Genomic DNA, 18,478 nt, shown 5'->3' on the forward strand with positions numbered 1-18,478 from the left:
GCTTTCATTTGGTATCTTCATCAGTCTTATCTATGGTATCTTCACCTTCACCAATCAATAGCATATTTAAATTCACATATTTAAACCAATAAAAAGCATATTTATCCACCAAAAAATAGCATATTCAGGTATTGGAAAATGGATTGAGGTGGTAGTTTGTAGTTGGTGAGGAATCCATGACAACAGTGCACACAGCTAATTAGGCAAGGTTTAAAAACTGAACTTGTATATTATAAAGTATTGGGATATAAAGTCTGGGCATTTAATCCTCAGGTAAAGAGATCTTCCCCAACTATTGTTGGCAGATATCCAGAGCAAATGCAGTCAACTGGACAGTTTCCGTTAATTTGAATATGCATATTTGTGAGCTAATTTGCATACCATGCCAATTGGGATGCCATGATTTGAAGAACTTGAATATGGCAACCCTATAATGGGACTACTTGGAGTAATATTTCTTCACCACATCTGCCACTATGTTCAATAGCACTTACTCCCTAGTAAATGTGTTTACATTGCAGCCTAAATTTTATCTGTTCCAGTGACAATAATCACTTTAAGCATCAGATTAATTTGGGATGAATCATGCTACACATACATGTTTTTACCATACACTGCCCCCCCCCCAAAAAATCACGCCCAATAGCTGGATTTTCAGAACATTTTTTAAAAAATAAGATTGCATTTATTACAATATATAATATTTGCATTCAGCTCATCATCAAAATGAGATATTACCTTACTTTCTATAATTCATTGCACTAGTGCATACATATACAGAAGTAGTAGTATCCAGAAACAAACTAATCAACAGTCCTAAAATAATAATTTAAAAAGATAATTCTATTAGAGCCTTAAATTACATCTGTATTATGTGATGTTCATCATGTTATTTTTCTCCACTTCACATAGCACTTGTAGAGAAAGATGACCATCTAATGTATGAAAATAAACAGGGATCCATTTCTTGCATATTCTAGCTCAGAAGATGGGAGACTATATAAACAGAGCAAATACTGGTTTTGTGTTTGTGCATTTATAGTGCATTAGAAAAAGTACCTTTTTCTGTAACAGAAAACCACCCAGTACACTGAAAGCAAAGTCAAAAGTCATTTGTTTTTCTTTCATAGAAAGAATAAGAATTCATTCAGCCTTTCCATGTTTTAGTTTGTTCTTTGGGAATTCAACAATGCAGTTTAAATGTGCATTAAAAACTGCTCAGCTGAAGTGAAACCATTTATAAATTTGTGTGTACCTGCAGCTACGTTTTTCAGTTTTAGTAACAGCAACCCTTAAGAACTATTGTCTCCAGTGACCACAAACCAATGCAATATATATTAGTTGAGTGAAATAAATCTGCAGGTATTCCATATAACTACATTCAAAAGTCGATACTGTAGCATCTCTAACAGGATGGAGGCAGGAAGGTCTTCAGATTTGTTTAAAATAGTAACCTCACACAGATGTATTCACTGTAAGTGCATTTAATAATATACTGTAGCTGTATCTGCGGAGGTTTCTGCAAGTAGTTTTCACATGGACCTTCAGGAATTCATAGTTCCACTCAGGTAACATCCCAATGCTGTAAGTGCATGTGAAGCTATTTATATGCTATTCCCCAGGTGCACTATTCTACTATCTCCTACAATCATAACAGTCCCAAGTAGTTTCCAGGTTAGCTGGAAGATAATGCAAGCTACAAGTGTCCTACAAATGTGAATTGGTACATTTCCTAAAAAGATGAGCAAACTTCCGACAAGACCAAGAGTTTCCTCCTTAAAGGATCTGGATATTTTAGATAGTAAGGATTCAAACCAGCTGAAGTTAAACACTGCTGAGCTGATTCTCATCGATTTGTGAGAGAGTTAAGAAACTCTCCCATGAAATTCAGTGGGCCTTAGTAGTAATGGACTTTGGTTGGATCATGCCCAATATATTCTAAGCCAGTTGGTGAACAAGTTTTTTTTTCTAATGTGGCAAGTATATTTTTACAATTCAACATAATGGACAACACCAATTATGGTATGATGAAACGTTAACATTTCAAGAATATATGGACAAATTGTGGCAGTTTGTAGTAAGACAAATGTCTCTCTAAAATTGGCATGTTATCCTTGAGATTACTTTTCATGGTTTCACATGGATCCCAAACTGACATTTTTGGTTTTTAAAATGTTGCCAGGTCTACAAGCATGGCCTGACCTATGAAAACTAAAAATGGTGTTCCTTCTTGCTCATGAAGCAATTTTGATAACTAATATGAAAAAAGCCTAAAATCACATAATTTATTGGATCTATGCCTCTTCTTTAGGCAGTAATGGCTGGCTTATTATTGTGAATGTGCACCCAAATTACTTCCAAGCTTATGTAGAAATCAGGGCATTTCCACAAATGTTTGAAAGATCACTTTAACCATTTTACACAATTTGTGATGTCCCCATCCCTCACCAATTAATGCACATTGAGCATAGTATTGAACAATCTAGAAAAATCTAATCATGACAATGGCTTATTGAAGGCAATGGAATGGGACTTGCAACCCATTCCTAATGTGTGATTACTCAGAAGCAACTCCCACTGAGTTTCATTGGGGCTTACTCCTAGTTACGTGTTCTCAGGTTACAGCCTTAATGGAAAGTCATTTAAGTCCTATTTATTTCAATGGAACCTAGGCATGACTATAGCTGGATCATACCCATTATGTCTAACCCTTTATCCAATTGCCAAGTCTGCCACACCCATCCACTGCTACAGCAGGAGATGTTCAACCTCATGGCAAATGCAATGTTCTTATCCAGCTAAGGAGAAGCAGACTCCCAGGGGCATATCCCCAGCTGGATGGGGAACTGCATAGGCGAACAGTTTCTGAGCATGTGCTTGTCCTCTCCAATCCAAAGGTTTGGCTAAACACGCTGAAAAATATTTAACATTTTGCCAGTTAGCTGTGGTAGGAGAACCTGGATTCAGTCCCACCCACCCCATTTTGAAAGAGCTGATCAGATGGATTTTCAGTATTTTGAGAAGACTCTATGTGTGCTCCTTTTGACTGGGGTACATCAATTATTATGCTTTGCAAATAATATACTTCAGAGATTGGGCATCCATTCATGGCCAGTTGGGGGGAAAGCACGTTGAGCACTAAATGTGAATATAAATCCATTTTCCAGCTAGGACCTAAGTTAGACAGGCTAAAAAACCCCACAGTCCTGCCATGACAGGCAAGACTTTGGATCAACCTTTAATGCTGACTCTGGAAGACCAGAGCAGGTTTTGTATAGACATATATTTATGCACACAAAACCATAGGACTGTACCAATACTGGATATGAATTAGGTGTTTTGCAAATTTAAACACAGCAAGATACTCATATGGCAGAACAAGGTAGCATAGAAGGCACTGAGTTTCCCAAATCCTCAATGGACTTTAAAGAGTTAGCAAACCCTGGTACTAATCTCACTTTCATTATCAATGGCAAAAGACAGATTTGGACCACAGTCCAGCATAGAGATAGGCAAGTCTACATCCAATGATGGCAATGGGCTTAAATGCACCTGACTGTGCTGGCTTGTGATTTTGTACCCCAATCCCACAGAAGTTCTTTATGACAAAGTCATAACTAAATTAGTGGAACAAGTTAGTCAAGGCTAACGTCCGTCTCATTGAACGTTATGGGGCAATTAACTTTAGCTAGACTGGAGCCACTTGTCTTAGGAGCTACCAAGACAATAGTCATGAAGGACAATAAAAAACAGATGCCCATGTTAGGCTGTATCTGCACATTGCAGTCACATAACCTGTCTGCCAGAATGAACCATTGGCACTTATCAGAGAGATCATTCTCAATGGTCAGGAGTGTATCCATAGGTCAGGTTGCTCTACCTACCTGCTCCTGAGATAGGGAATACAAAATGTGGACAGACTGGTGCCACCAAGATTCTGCTTATTGTTTGGGGCAATATAGCTGTTGGAGAGAATGCGTATAGTAGACCCTAACGCCAGCTGGTTGTCAAAGCACCTCTCACTTTCACTCCTCCTACACATGCCTAGACAGGAAGTGGGAGGAATTGGACATTTTGTATCCTCCTGGGGAAAAGGAGATGGCGTGGCCTTTTTTGTCTTTAGGTTCAAGGAGAACCAGGTCAAAACTTTCACCAAATAACTTGCCACCCTTGAAGGGTGTGGTAGACAGGATGGAATGAGATGTCTGATTGATTTCCAATTCTTGAAGCTTAAGTGTCTCCTAATGGTCACATTGCATGCCAGGGCTCTGGCAGAAATCTGCATGGCATCCAGTGCAGTGTCTGCCGTGAAGGCAGTAACTTTTACCCAGCTTGTTTGACCCTTACCTCAGTTTGGAGTTGCCTGGAGGAACCTATTGCAAAAGTTTCTTAACCATAACATGGATGCCCAAGTAAATATGGATAAGGTCACAGAGGCTTTCAGGACCAGGACCAAGGCCACGTGTGACTGCCTCAAAATGGCAGAGCACCCTTTCATCATCTGGACTCTTTAGTAATTCATTCCCATCCTAGTGCAATAACTGGCCTTTAACCAAGGCAGCCATGGGCATCTCAACCAAAATAACCCTCAGCATGATCGCCTTAGGAGCCAGATAAAAGCATTTCATGGTCCCTAACCTTGTCTTGGTTTGACCATTCTGAATGGATGGTTTGTGTAAAAAGCTGTGGGCATGGGATAATATCCTCAGTGGGCAGGGGAGGGGGAAAGACCTCCTGGTAACCCTCTGGTTCTATGGGTGAAGGCCCTTGCCCTTCTAGATTGAGAATCTTGTGGGCCTTGTGTAGTAACCTGGCAAAACCTCCCTGGAAGAAATTCTTGAGAGCAGCAGAATGGCCAGGCCAGTTTCCTTCTCGCATAGTTCACCCTGGGATGAGTGAGATCAATATGATCTGGCTGGAGTGGGGCTGGGAAAAGGAGAAAGGGATGGGCCCCTGGGGGTGGTGGGTGCCTCTGGGTTGTCTGAGTGGCCTACACAGATGGGGTGATCCCTGATCAGAGCCCTCATAGAAGCAAACAGAGGCCTCTCTGCTTCTTTGGCGCAGTGGTTGCCCTCTATCTGAAGACCTTGGGACAGCAGAGTTAGAGCCAAAGATAGGATTTCCTCATGTTTTTCGGAACTCCCGAGTTCAAAGAGAGGGGGCTAGAGAGGCTTGAGGAGGGAGTCATGGGTGCTTCCAGCTCTTCCCCAACCCCAGATCATCTGGGTGAGCTAGACTCCTGATCAGAACCCTCAATGGAGTGAACAGAGGCCTCTCTGTGTCTCTCCAGTGGTGGCTGCCCTCTATCTGCAGGGGCTAGCACTGCAGAAGCAGGGGGCGCCTGAGGCTGCTGTAATACAGGTCCCCCCCCCTTTTGGGGGACTCTCCTGAGCTAGAAAGGAGAAGACCCTTTTCCGTGCTTCTGAATCTCCTCTAGTAGGGATGTCCATGAACTAGTTGAAAGGTGGGGGGGGTAGCTTTAAGGACTGGGGAGGAGGCTCTTCCTCCTTCCCCGCCGTGTTTCCCTTGCCAGCGCTGTCACTGAAATCAGTCCCATGAGGCGACAGCATACCACCTTGCCGCCCCAGTCTACATTGGACCGGAAGTACCCAGAAGTGGGGGGAACGCAGCGGGGGGGGGGAAGCACCCTCCCCAGTTCTTTAAGATATCCCCACCACCACCACACCTTCGAACTGGCAGGCACCAGTTCCATGAACACCACTATCCTCTAGGACCAGCTCCTTGAGTCAGACTAAAATGTATTTGGGGATCTCTTCCACCCACACTGGCACTGAGCTCCTTGAACCCTGGGGCTGTTGGGGGCTGCCAAGACTCACTACATCCAATGTATCTCAGCTGGGCCACATATGCTGGCCCTTGGGAACTTTATGGCCCTCCTCCATGCCTTCAGGGGCAATTGCAGGATTGCCTAAGCCCTCAACATCACCTGCTGCGTATGCCACCAACTCCCCACCATCTTCTTTTCTCTCCTAGAGACACAGGGATAGACAAGCCATCGAGGCTCCTGCTCTGGAGATAGACAGGGCAGAAATTGGAAGGCAGTGGGTATATGCCCCTCCTACATGGGTCATCTGAGCTGCTTTGCTACTGTCTCAGGAGCAGGTAGGACCTATGGATTCACTCCTATGGATACACTCCTCCACTGAGGGAGAATGTGATTAATCATGATGAATTTGTAAAATGAAAGTGGGGCTTTTGAAGTGCAAAAGGGCATGAGGATGGTAGGGGTTGCTGAATCTTTCCCAGTTTGCTCCTTCTCCCCAGCCATTTTTCTCTCAGTCTGGGTTTCTTCCAGTCTCGGCCCCACCAAGAGGAAAGTGTCCAGGGAGGAGAAGCCTTGAAGGAAAAGCATGGTCACAGGAAAGGTGCAGCAACCCCTCACTCCCACTCTTCTACCCTCTACATCTCTCCTCTGTTTTATAGGAATCTGGCATCAACCCAGTTCTAACACATGGGCCGATTACCATCACGTCTAGATCTCCCCTCAGTCTCTATCAGAAAATAGCTAACTTATCTAATCTAAGAAATATTTTTTAAAAATAAAACAAAACATTTTTAGAAGTATTTGGTATATGGTCAGTAGAAGCCTGAATTTTAAATAAGGCCTGCAACTTGCAAAAGCAGCTTCTCTGGACAATTATGTAGAACATTTGCTCATTATGCATACCATTAAATCTCAAGGCAGGCCAACCTTATAGGCAACAAATCAGGACCATTACCTACAATATTGTGCAAAGAACAGAAACACAGAAAACTGAAAAGTTAAAGGGGAAACTCCCTTTGATGGCTGGTTGTGTTGTGTGGCACCCAAATCATATCAACATAAAGCTGGAAAAAGGGAGCAAGATAAACCTGGTGAACATCCACCACCAGTATAAAAGTTCATATCACAGCTACAGACAGGGCAAACACAACGTGTGGACGGCCCCGTGACACAACTCCCCTGACGTTCCTCAGACAAATGCTGCTTCCTGAAATACTCTTTTTGCACTTCAGGAAGGAGATACCCAGATGCAACATATCAAACAGGAAAAGTGCACAGGCATTTAAATGGCACAGCTCTTCCTGGTGAAAGAAAACCAACTAGTTCCCCATCCCTCCATATATTTTCTATTGATTTAAAAGCACATATGCCACTCCCAACTGATTCCAGGCTGTATGCCGCTTTGAGTAACTACTGCCAAGTATAATAAAAACTTTAGCATAAGATGTGGCCTAAAAGGTCAACTGAGGACAAGCAGTGGGTCCAGTTATTCAAAAAGGATTACTCCTTGATTAAAGTTTGGCTTGGTGTAAAATGAGATTAGCAGATTCCGACCCAATCCCATTTTCCGTACTACAGATTATTGCTGTGATCCAGAACCACCAACAGCACCACACAACAGATAGAAAAAGCACACTCAATGTTGTTTTTAAAAGACATTTGCCACAGTGTCGACACATGCACGCAGCTTTAAAAAAAAATCCCTCAGAGCTAAAAAGTAGTTTGGCATTTCCACACCATAATATATATAATTAAGGGGTGCTAAGGAATGGGCCACACACTCGGCCAGTGCAAACGTGTACAGCTCTAATAACCACAGCCTTGCCACATACGTTGAGGTCACCTGTGGACCAACAGACTTTGGTTCCATAAGATCTGATCATATTTTTTCTCATAAAAATGGCCACTTCAGCTCAGACGCTTAAATTACTTACTCCTTCTCTACCCTCAATATTAGGAACTGGAAGGCCCCAGTGACGCTCTCAGACTGGAAGTATCGCTCATCACTGGGATGGAAGTTGCCACGGAAACACTGAAGAAGGATTTGCTTTTGGAAATCCCAGGGACAGGGTACTCAGAAACATCCTGTCATAATAAGACTACATGGTATCTCTTGAGCATGATGCTGGAGAAGAGCGGAGAGTGTAACATTCAGAAATGTTACTTTAAGGACAAAAAGAAATTTCTGAATTGACATTTAACAAATGTTCACTACATCTCAAACTCCAGGCGAACGGAAAGTGGCAAAATCCAGCAGGATCATGTTAAGCACAGAACGCTTCATCCTTCGGCTAGGAAGATTCTGAACTAATTACGGTGCGGAAGACTGAATGTCCTGGTTCTCAAACCGTGGCAACGGATCCCTCCAGTATGTGAACTGACTGTAGGTGTCAGAACATGGGAAGTCTGAAGAATGGCTTCTTTTCAGCAAGGGAAATACATGATCTACTACTTCACAGAGTCTTACATACCTGGAAAAAACAAAATGAGATATTAGCTGGTGTTCTGAACACACTGATAACAAACATTTAGTGGGCTGTCTTCATGTAGCTATCTTTGCGCACATTTTAAGACGGAATAATTGTTACAGAAATGACAACAGAACCGAGAGCGCTTTAGACCATGGCTGAGCTTGATGTGTGTGGACGCAAACTGCTAAGATGTGTACTGCAGTTGCGGAGGACTGGTTTGAGGCCTAAATGAAACAGCATACCTGAAGATGTGCAGGGGGGGAAAGCCTTCAGACAAAATTTGTCCCCACAGGTCACAACGTGCCACAGAACCCCCCACTATGAAAAAGTAACTGCCACAGCTCTTCCTTCAGTTTTCTGAAATGAATAGGCTCACATCCTGACCCTGCCCACTTGAAAGCAAACCTGGAGATTTCCAAAGCGAGCAGGGGGAATGTTGCTTAAAAACCATCAGTTGACTTCCAGTGATTATCCCATGAAAAAAACAAAACAAAACCAAAAAGCGCAAAAGGAAAGCCTGTATGGAGGGAAATCCTCAAATCCTATTGAGAAGAAATGCATTTTAAGGTCCATTCCCTGTTGCCTAACCCTACAATCTGTGGGACTGGGAAGAGCAGGAAGTCAGGACACAGACAGGAAACAAAGTCCAGCTGCTAAGCAGAAAATAGAAGCCCTTGGAAGGCTTTGCAAGGTCACAGTAGGAAGTCTTACATTTCCTAGGCAGCTTTATAGATTCCTATGGGAGTCCCACCCTGCAAATTATTGAAAGAGACTACAGACATTCTGGCACTGTAACAAAGACTACAGCAGTTCATTCTCTCACACATTCTTCACAATAGTTTTCCATGGCTTTTTCGGAATTTCAGCTTCTGAATCAAACAGTCCCCTCAAATCAGTCCCCTTTCAAGAGCATGAGAGAACAAGGCTTTTAGGCAGATATGCTGTTTAGAGAGAAAACTTGGTCTCAGAATGAAGGAGCGATCTTCATTCACATGAGGCTGGCCGAGTGCTTGGGCACCTGAGGACGCACTGGAACGATCATCAGGGCATGTTGATGTGTTTCTGTATGTGAGAGAGGACAGCTGGGAAGATGAGAAGCTGGGGAAATGGGTGTGGTAGAGAGGTTGTGAAGGGGCAGTGCTCCAAGAACTGTGGAGTTACAGAACTGTGGGAGTTAATTTTCTGCCAAAAGTTTTTAGTATGCATTAACAGAACAACATTTCAGGTTAACTGTGTCTTTAAGTGACTACAAAGGGTTGTTTTTGTTTGCCTGACTGTTTGTTTTTTAAGATATATTAGATTGCATCAAGGTAAATCCTGGTAATATGTTGGCAGCCGAAACACATTATTGCAACCCCAATTCAAGGCAGTTCAGTTAGTTCTTGATGTAACCTGGATCGCCAGAGGGCTTACAGAAAGCACAATATCAAGGCCATGATACATTAGGAGCAAGTGAGTACTCACGATGAGATGTTGGTTTTTGCGTGTTCTTGAATTAGCTCTCCTTTAGGATTAACGGTGAATATTCTGTTCAAAGAAACTCCCACTTGCTTGTAAGAATACACATCCTAAATAAAAGTAACAAAAGATGGGTTTCCACCACAAGATAAATCAATATCAACCTTCATTAATTTTATGCAATATATATATTTTAGATAGCATGCATTTAAGAGATCCATTATACCACACATCTTGCAACATACTGTGTGTCACAATATCAGCACTAGGCAGATCTTTTTTTAACCTGTTTGTAGCCATTTTAAGACCCTTTCACAGTAGTCTGAGAAAAATGCCAGTGTGACCAGTTAAACAAAATTCCTATGAAATGGATTTGTTCTATATCGCAGACAGCCTGATCCTCAAATATCTGATTGCGCCAGGGCGATTGCGGGGTGGGGGGAGGGACTTTGGAAGGAGCAGATTCACACAACTACTATTCCATTTATGAATTGATAAGCTCTTTGTGTGCAAATGAGTCTTTCCACTAAAAGCCTTTGCAGCTAGTTCAAGCTATAGCTCTCACAAAGGAAGGCTACACATGATCGAAACTTCCAGTGGCTAGGCTTCTATGGAATAACTGCTATTGGCTTGTGAGAGTGTAATTTTTGGTAAGCAATCCAAGGCAGGCAATTAAAATACTTCCCAAAGTCTCACACTGATTGATTTCCAACTCCTCTCCAACACAGTTTTCATGTCATGCTTCCAAGATTGTATTAAACTCCATACAAGAGTAAAATGACACACAAGTGAAGAAACAGAAGAACTGGTAGGGCAAAAGAAAATGGCTGCTGCTACCAACATTATCCCCATTATGCTTAAAGAACCTCTTTTGTTCAATCACTCATTCACAGACACACACACACACACACACACACACACACACACACGAAAGAGATACATACATACATACAAGTATGTGCAACTTGATGTTCTGGTGGATAAGCACAACCCCATCCCCAACATTAGCAACACTCACATGGAGAAGTATGAAAAGGAGAATCTTGCATACCCAGATTCAGCACAAGATCCACAAAAGCGTAAGTTGTTTGCACGAATCTCATAAGAAATTTGTGCTAATATCTAATTTATGGCAAGACAAGGAATCAATGGGAAGGCAAAACCCAAATGCCTTGCACAGTCTTCTTCTTTATATATTTTTCTCTTAGACGCACCTGTCACTAATCCCATGTGTGGCAGCTCTCACGAGAGTTCACGAGCAGTTGCCGGATAGCAACGAGGATGGGCGGGAGGGAAGAAAATGGTGGTGGTGGACTGGCCAGCAGGGAAACAAAACGGCGGTGAATGGCTGGTCGGCGGGGGAAGGAGGGAGGGAGGGCAGCTGGTCAGCCAGCCGGCTGGCAAGAAAGTGGCAGTGGCAGCAGGTGGGTGGAGGAAGTAATGGCAGGCAGGCAAAGCACCGGGGGTGGGGGGGACACAGTGGCAGAGCCTGGCTGGCTGGCAGCAGGAGGAAACGGTGGTGGAGATGGGCGGGCACAAGGTGAAGAAGACAGTGACAGCGGTGGGGGGATGCCGGCGGTGGCGAACTAGAGGTGCAGATGCTCTGTGCCAATTCAGCTAGCTTTTATTTATTTAAACAGGCATTGCACTTCTTGACTGGAACTAAAGCAAGAACCCAGCAATGCAGGAAGCTCCCATATGAATTAGCCCTTAGGACAGGGCTACACAACTTTGGCCCTCCAGCTGTTTTTGGATGACATCTTCCATCATCCCCAGCCACAGTGGCTAATAGACAGGGATGATGGGTGTTGTAATCCAACATCTGCAGGAGGACAAAAATTGTGCAGCCCTGCCTTAGAAAATAACATCCCAAAATAATATCCCAACTGGTACTTACAGCAGGCCTGTTCCCAAAGGCAGCATAAAAAGGTTCTGTGTTGGGGTGGAACAAGTTTTTGATGTCTGTTAGACACTGAACTTTAAACTTCTCTGGCTTCTTCTCTATCACTTCTCTGGAATAAACCAGCATACAACAATACAATGTTTTTGGAAGCACTGTATACGTCTTAGAAGCAACCCAACCAGTCTTTTTAGGCCTCATGAAAGGTTTCCAGAGACTAGGCTATAGGTTCCAAAAAGGTAATTTATAAATCCATGTTCAAGTCATAATTCCCTCTGGACAGGGTCAAGCTAGGCTTGAAGGGACCCTTGGCAAACTGCCTTCCATGGTCCCTCTCCTACCTGAGTGGGTCCTAAGGAAGTCACTCTGCCATCAGCACATGAAGTTGATGGGCACAGAGGTAGTTTAAGGATCACCAGTGGGGCTCTTCTAACGGCCCTGGTCTTAGGCTCTTGGCAGTTGCCAGCTATGCTGCTCCTACCTCTGTCCCCACCACCTCTGGTGTTTTTGTGAAGCTTCCATAGACAGATAGAATGGCTGGAAATGAGGACAGAATTCAACCAATGTTTACCTCTTTTAAAGCTGATATTTCAGCGAAAGAGAACTAAATTTAATTCACCCACTGAAATGAAGCAGAATTGAGTGTGTTTAACTTAGTTGGACTGTCTGTCATCCAGGACTAAATCCAAAGAACTTTACACATGTAAACAGAACTTTACACATGTAAACAGATGTGTGTGTTCTACAATTACAAGATTCAACTTTATCATACCTGTGGAAAGCTGAGAATAAACTGCTAGGACTCAGTAACACAGGTCCCTGAGGTAGCACCGTCCCCCGCTCGTTGACCCAGTGCAAATATCCGCGGGTCATATCTGCCATGCCGATAGCACGTGCTGAACAGTACAGGAACTTATACCCATTTCTGTTTGAAAAAGAGAATGTGCCATCATTGTCACAAATGTTTTGAAAACGTTTTTTCACAATCAAATTGTAATCCAACTGTAGCTCTGAACAGTCAAGTAAGAACTTTTATACTGGTAGCTAACATTGCCTTTCAAGTTCTACCGTGTATTGGATAAAATGTATTAGAGAAAATAAAACGTGCTTCCATCACAGTGACTCACAGTATATAGATAACATCACAGGACTCAAGGCCCCATAAGTACAAAGGCTGTAACCCACACCCAGACATGTGTATGGAAGGTTGATTTTCTATAGGCTTTACAGAGGCATAACTGTGCATGGAAGTACAGACCAGGAGACAGGGCTGTTTGAATGATTAGGCAGACTACTTAAACAGCAGATCGAAGAATACCATTAAATGCCCATAAAAGCTGGGTTTCAATGTATCATTATTATATGTATGTGGGTAGACTATTTATATATCCCTTTTCAACAACAAAAAGTTTTCAATGCAGTTCATGGAACAAAAGAAGTCAACTCACTGGCTCACTTTATGGTACAACTTGGCAATGCCTTGATGTGTCCAGTCTTTGCCAAGAGTGGGCAAAATATGACCTAAAGTATCTGACCTAGAAAAAGAAAAGATAAAACAAAACAAAAATAAATGGACTAAAACCAGCCAACCAATCAGTGAGTTATATTACAGAACAAGATTATTCCATTTTATGCATTTTAAGATTAAAAAAACAACACCATGCACAAAAGGCAAGCTCCTTTCTAGTAATTCTTTCATCAAATAATGGTTCAGTCATTCTTTTCTTTTCTTTCTGAAAACTTTAGAACAGCATTCTAATGGAAAATGTTCTGCTCACACAAGAGAGGGAAGGAGAACATTTTTGCCAATTCTCTTTTCCTCTGCTTCTTCTGTGTTCTCCAAAGTATGCCTTTGAGGGCTGCGGGAACTTCAAGTGCAGCAGAGGTAAGAAAGGACTGGCAAGAATCGTCCCTTGCACAAGAAGAATGTCTTAATAGCAATAGCAATAGCACTTACATTTATATACCGCTCTATAGCCAGAGCTCTCTAAGCGGTTTACAATGATTAGCATATTGCCCCCAACATTCTGGGTACTCATTTTACCGACCTCGGAAGGATGGAAGGCTGAGTCAACCTTGAGCCCCTGGTCAGGATCAAACTTGTAACCTTCTGGTTACAGGGCGGCAGTTTTACCACTGCACCACCAAGGGCTCATGGAAGTACTAGTGTGAATGCTGCCTCTAGATTTTACAATAGAGGTATGCTTCATTACTGGCAGGGGTTCCATTCCTTGCCTACTACCACAAGTAACAAAACTGCAAGTAATGAGGCATTGTGCCTATGGAAAACAGCGGGTTAGGGTCCTGGATGGAAAAATGGTTTTTAAAGTTTTTTTAAAAAACACAGCAGAAAAAACAGAAAGTCATTACTGTACCGTGCTCCATGGGGTCTCCTTTTACCCAGCAATACCCCCCAAACTGTGAAATGCCTCCCCCCCAAATGTGAAAAATCGCAGAAAAGAATGCTTTTTTAAAAAGAGAAAACTGAGCCACAAAATGGCTCATCCTGGCAAAATGGTGCCCAGAAGTGACCTCCGTGTCACTTCCTTCCAGCCCTTTAGGAAATTCAAATATGCGGGTTTTAACCCTTTTGTATCCAAGGATAATGAAATCGGGTGTGAATTAGACACCCGTAAATATGCGGAACTGCAAATAGTGGTTCCGCAAGTGACAAGGTTTGCCTGTAGTGTTGAATCACTACAAGCTTGATTCTCTGGGTCAATGTTGATGTTATTAGTAACTTTTCTACAGAAGATCTGTATTCAAAGTGACTTAAAGCAACAAAAAACATGTTAACACAATTTTTACAACAGGCATGGCATTTTACAATAAATACCAAACTGTAAAAATAAGCAAAGCACTGTAAAAATAAGCAAAGCGTATCAGAGAATAAAGAGAAGCAAGCAATGACTTCCTGTGCCACAAAGTACCAGGGAACTGCAGTCTACACTTACAGTAATGTGTAGTCTGTATTGTGGTCAGTCTCCGTGTCTCCAGTGGTTTACCAAGGTCTGATTCACAAACACTGACAAGATGCATTAGGAAGCATGAAGGTACATTGTCCTACCTTCCCTGGTAGTAGTGTGTATCTCCACCTGGCATGTAGTATGTTTGCAATGAGATGGAAGTAGGCAGGAGTTAAGTCCAGCTGCCAGCACTACTCCACCAGGTGTGGCACAGGACCCTAACAGCCTTGGGTCACCTAGCCTGCATGATGCAAGGATTAAAAAATCCCTACAGTGTAAGAAGGAGATGTGAATGACTTCTAACCTGGTGTTTTATTTATAAAGGGTTGGATCCAAAGGCTTCCTTCCCCCAGTGCAAGCTCCTTCCATCAGAAGGAGAAAAACTTTGGATCCAACCCCATATCTTTTATTTATTTAGGGCATTTATTAGCAGCTTTCCACCTAAAGCTCTACGAGTGGTCTACAATAAATTGCAAACAATAAAAAGAAAGCAGAGTAGCAAATAACATTTAAACATCAAACCACAAGATCTAGAAGGTCCCAGCAAATAAAAAAAATATGCTGTCATCTGTGCCAAAAAGAACAGAAGGATGGCACCAGGCAAACTTCTTTCGAGAGGGAATTAGAAAGTGCACATCTCAACTTTGCATGCTTGATCAACAATTTTTTTTTAAAGATTATTTCCTGAAGTGAAACTCTGCAGGGCTGTTTTGCTGTGAACATACCTTGTGATTGTGCCATCAATGTCGGAAATAATGACCTTGTCATCCCAATTCCACAGGTAGATGGTGCCTTCACAGCGACACGTTCCTTGATACTGCGTTGTGACACTAAAAATCACATCATTGGGGCCATTCTTAAGATTTAGACTTTTCTGTTAAAAAACAACAACATAAAACATAAACAGAGAAAATAAAACCTGGAGTTACCCTGTTAACAAACCAAATAGGTCAGGATAACATCAAAGCAAAGGCAAGATCATAAATTGCTTTTGTTGCATTTAATTCTTCCCTCCCGACTAGTGAACAAAGAATGCAGAATTTGATCTGAAGGGTCATTGTGCTCCTTTTGATGTATAATCTGCCAATGAATGTAATAATGAATTCTGCTGTATAATCAATGATCTGGCATGGTCTGGAATGTACAAGTCAATATTATTTTATTATTATTTTTACATTTATATCCCACTCTTCCTCCAAGAAGCCCAGAGCGGTGTACTACATACCTGAGTTTCTCTTTCACAACAACCCTGTGTAGTAGGTTAGGCTGAGAGAGAAGTAACTGGCCCAGAGTCACCCAGCTAGTTTCATGGCTGAATGGAGATTTGAACTTCGGTCTCCCCAGTCCTAGTCCAGCACTCTAACCACTACACCACGCTGGCTCTCAATAATATAAATAAATAAATCTAAACTACATAATAAGCTACCCTTGGCAAAAACCAGGAGATCTTATTAGTGACTTTAACATCCTGACAATATATTGACTAAGTTCCTAAAATAAATATACCCTCCTGAGTTTATCATCATTCTTGCTCTCTTATGGCACACAATTGTTTCATTTATAAAAAGCCTCTTTAGCAACACACAGAAAAAACCTCTTTGGGCCAGTTCGGACAGTTGTCTGCAGCACACATGACCAGAAAGGGGATGCACCAAGAGCATGCTGGCCCAAATGTCACTACAGGATGTCCTGTTGTGCTATCCTTTAATTGCAGGCACAGTTCTTTAATTGCAGGCAGTGCAGACAGTATTGTGCTAAATGGGCCAACATATTGCTCTTTACATCTCCATAACATGATAGGGGAGGGGAGGGTTGTAACTTGGCATAGGGAGCTGTATTATTGTCACTTATAGATTTTAGCCTGATCATGGAGATGCAAAAGGTTGATGAGAAAATAACTCACCAGCTGTTCCGAACTGAGTCGAAGGGTCTTTTTGTAACCTACTCCAGGCAACAGGGAAAGATGATTGGCATTTGCTGGCAATAATCCAAGGACTTGTTTTGAAGTCCTAGGGTCTTCATCACTTGAGGAAGATTCATCCTTGATTCTGAAACATCACGTAAACACACACAGTTATAAGACATAAAACTACCGTCTTTAGCAAATGCATGATGGCATCTATTAACACACATTAGGGTGGAACAGGAATAAAAACATTACCGTTTCGAAGAACTAAAATGTTTTCTCAATTTCAGTAAATGCCACAGACTGCAGTACAGGCAGCCCCAAGGAGAGGGGAGAGAGCCCAGAAAGTGGACTGAGTTCCACTAATGGAACAAGTGTTTCTGCCCGACTCTTTCTCCTCCCGCTGCAGCAGCAGCAGCATGCACTGCAGCCTGTGGAGGTGCCAAGGGTCCCTTGACAAGAGCTCTTCAAGAAGCTCAGAGGATGCCCAGAGAGGACGGAAAGCTGTGTGAACTCCACATTCTAAAGCAATCTGTACATTGAGAAACACAAAAGAAAGGATAAATACCTGTTTGCAATGTCAGACTCTTCTTTTCCACTCAAACCCTGAACTGGCTTTGTTTCCTACAAGGTGAATGTAAGAAGAGGATGAAAACTGAGCTGATTTTGAAAATTATACATGCAATCTGGTAGAGCTCTCTGGGTGCAAGGAAGAGGAGAAACTACTACTGATTATGTCTATTGCTTTTGAACAGGAAGAGATACACCAGGGATGAGCAAAACTGTAGCATAAGCCAACAGCATGATGATGAGATTCTGTTCTGTTCTATCCAATTGGCATCAAGGTTTGAAATGGCCTTTGGCAAAGTGCTTCTGGTAGGGCCCTTTCTACACTGGTGGAATCTCCATGATTCTACAGGGCCGAAGAAAAAAACATTGAATTGGCTACTGAGTGAAGAATTTGGCTTCCTAAGAATCTCAGATTTACTTCTTTCTTCTTTGAAGTTTATAGTCCCAATGGTTGCAACGCTATGCCTGAAGTTTTATAATAAGACAAATGCAAAATAATAAGATAAATAGGAGTAAAGAAGGTTTCTAGTGATTGGGAAGAGGGCTTCAATGTCCTGCTTCACTCTCATGATAGCTAACATAGGCAGAATATATATGAATACCAAGAATATTTATATACTGCTTTTCAACAAAAGTTCCTAAAGTAGTTTACATAGATATAAATTAGACTAAATATTTTAAAATGATATTTTAAAGGATAGAAAAGTTGTTAAAAAGTGATTGCCTGATTGCCTGAGCACATTCCCCCCCACACTTGTTTTTTTAAAGCCTGTGTTATACATGGCTCTGAATACAGTGTTCTAAAACTAGGGGAAAATTTCAGTCCATTTCGTTTCCAAACCTACCTCTTTGATAGAGCTATTCCTCCCTCGCCATGAAAACCACCATCTTCCACCTTTTTTGGGCATCTTATCCCTCATTATAGAATCCACAGTGGCCTGTGATAAATGGATGGGAACATAAATAATGGAACAGAACAAAAAGCAATAATCCAACTCATGCAAACTAAGGGGGGAGGCGGGGAAACAAGCCACACGCAATTTAAACTCAGGCAAATATAATATAAGGAAACATACTATCTGTGGACCACAAATCTTATCAAAGCAAAATCTAATGGTATCCAAAACTGTACGGAAGTAACTTAAACATGAACACTTCAGAAATTTGAAAATGAAAAAAAGGGAAAAGAAAATGGTAACAAACCAAAAAGGGCAGGGGGTTGGGGGGAGAGCATAATAAGATATTAGTATAATGTTTAGGAGAAAGGGGAGAAAAAAGAATCTAGTAAAATTCAGAAAGTGGGGTTTGCTGTTAAGGCACACAGGAGGGTACAATGGTATACTATCTGTTATTACTAAATAATGCAACTTAATAGGATGGTTTAATGCCTCTTAAAAGACTAGTTAGCAGAAATAAGCTAAA

The 18,478-nt window shown here is 42.0% G+C and overlaps 1 protein-coding gene across 13 annotated transcripts in view; it reads right to left on the reverse strand.

The window, feature by feature from the left end:
• Positions 1 to 647: 647 nt before the first annotated feature.
• LPIN1 (lipin 1) overlaps positions 648 to 18,478 on the reverse strand; it is a 125,815-nt gene continuing 107,984 nt past the window's right edge. For 12 of the 13 annotated variants that reach the window (XM_053285629.1, XM_053285624.1, XM_053285627.1 and 9 more), the window contains 9 exons: positions 17,902 to 17,994; positions 17,055 to 17,110; positions 16,484 to 16,628; positions 15,306 to 15,454; positions 13,063 to 13,149; positions 12,387 to 12,539; positions 11,612 to 11,726; positions 9,721 to 9,824; positions 648 to 8,256 (listed from right to left, as the gene is read on the reverse strand). In XM_053285629.1, the coding sequence (XP_053141604.1) occupies positions 8,097 to 8,256; positions 9,721 to 9,824; positions 11,612 to 11,726; positions 12,387 to 12,539; positions 13,063 to 13,149; positions 15,306 to 15,454; positions 16,484 to 16,628; positions 17,055 to 17,110; positions 17,902 to 17,994 (1,062 nt within the window). In that variant the 3' untranslated portion in view covers positions 648 to 8,096. The remainder of the gene's footprint in view (positions 8,257 to 9,720; positions 9,825 to 11,611; positions 11,727 to 12,386; positions 12,540 to 13,062; positions 13,150 to 15,305; positions 15,455 to 16,483; positions 16,629 to 17,054; positions 17,111 to 17,901; positions 17,995 to 18,478) is intronic. The other variant, XR_008313745.1, reaches the window with a different exon arrangement.

Source organism: Hemicordylus capensis, chromosome 1 (genome assembly GCF_027244095.1).
Source record: "Hemicordylus capensis ecotype Gifberg chromosome 1, rHemCap1.1.pri, whole genome shotgun sequence".
NCBI lineage: Eukaryota > Metazoa > Chordata > Lepidosauria > Squamata > Cordylidae > Hemicordylus > Hemicordylus capensis.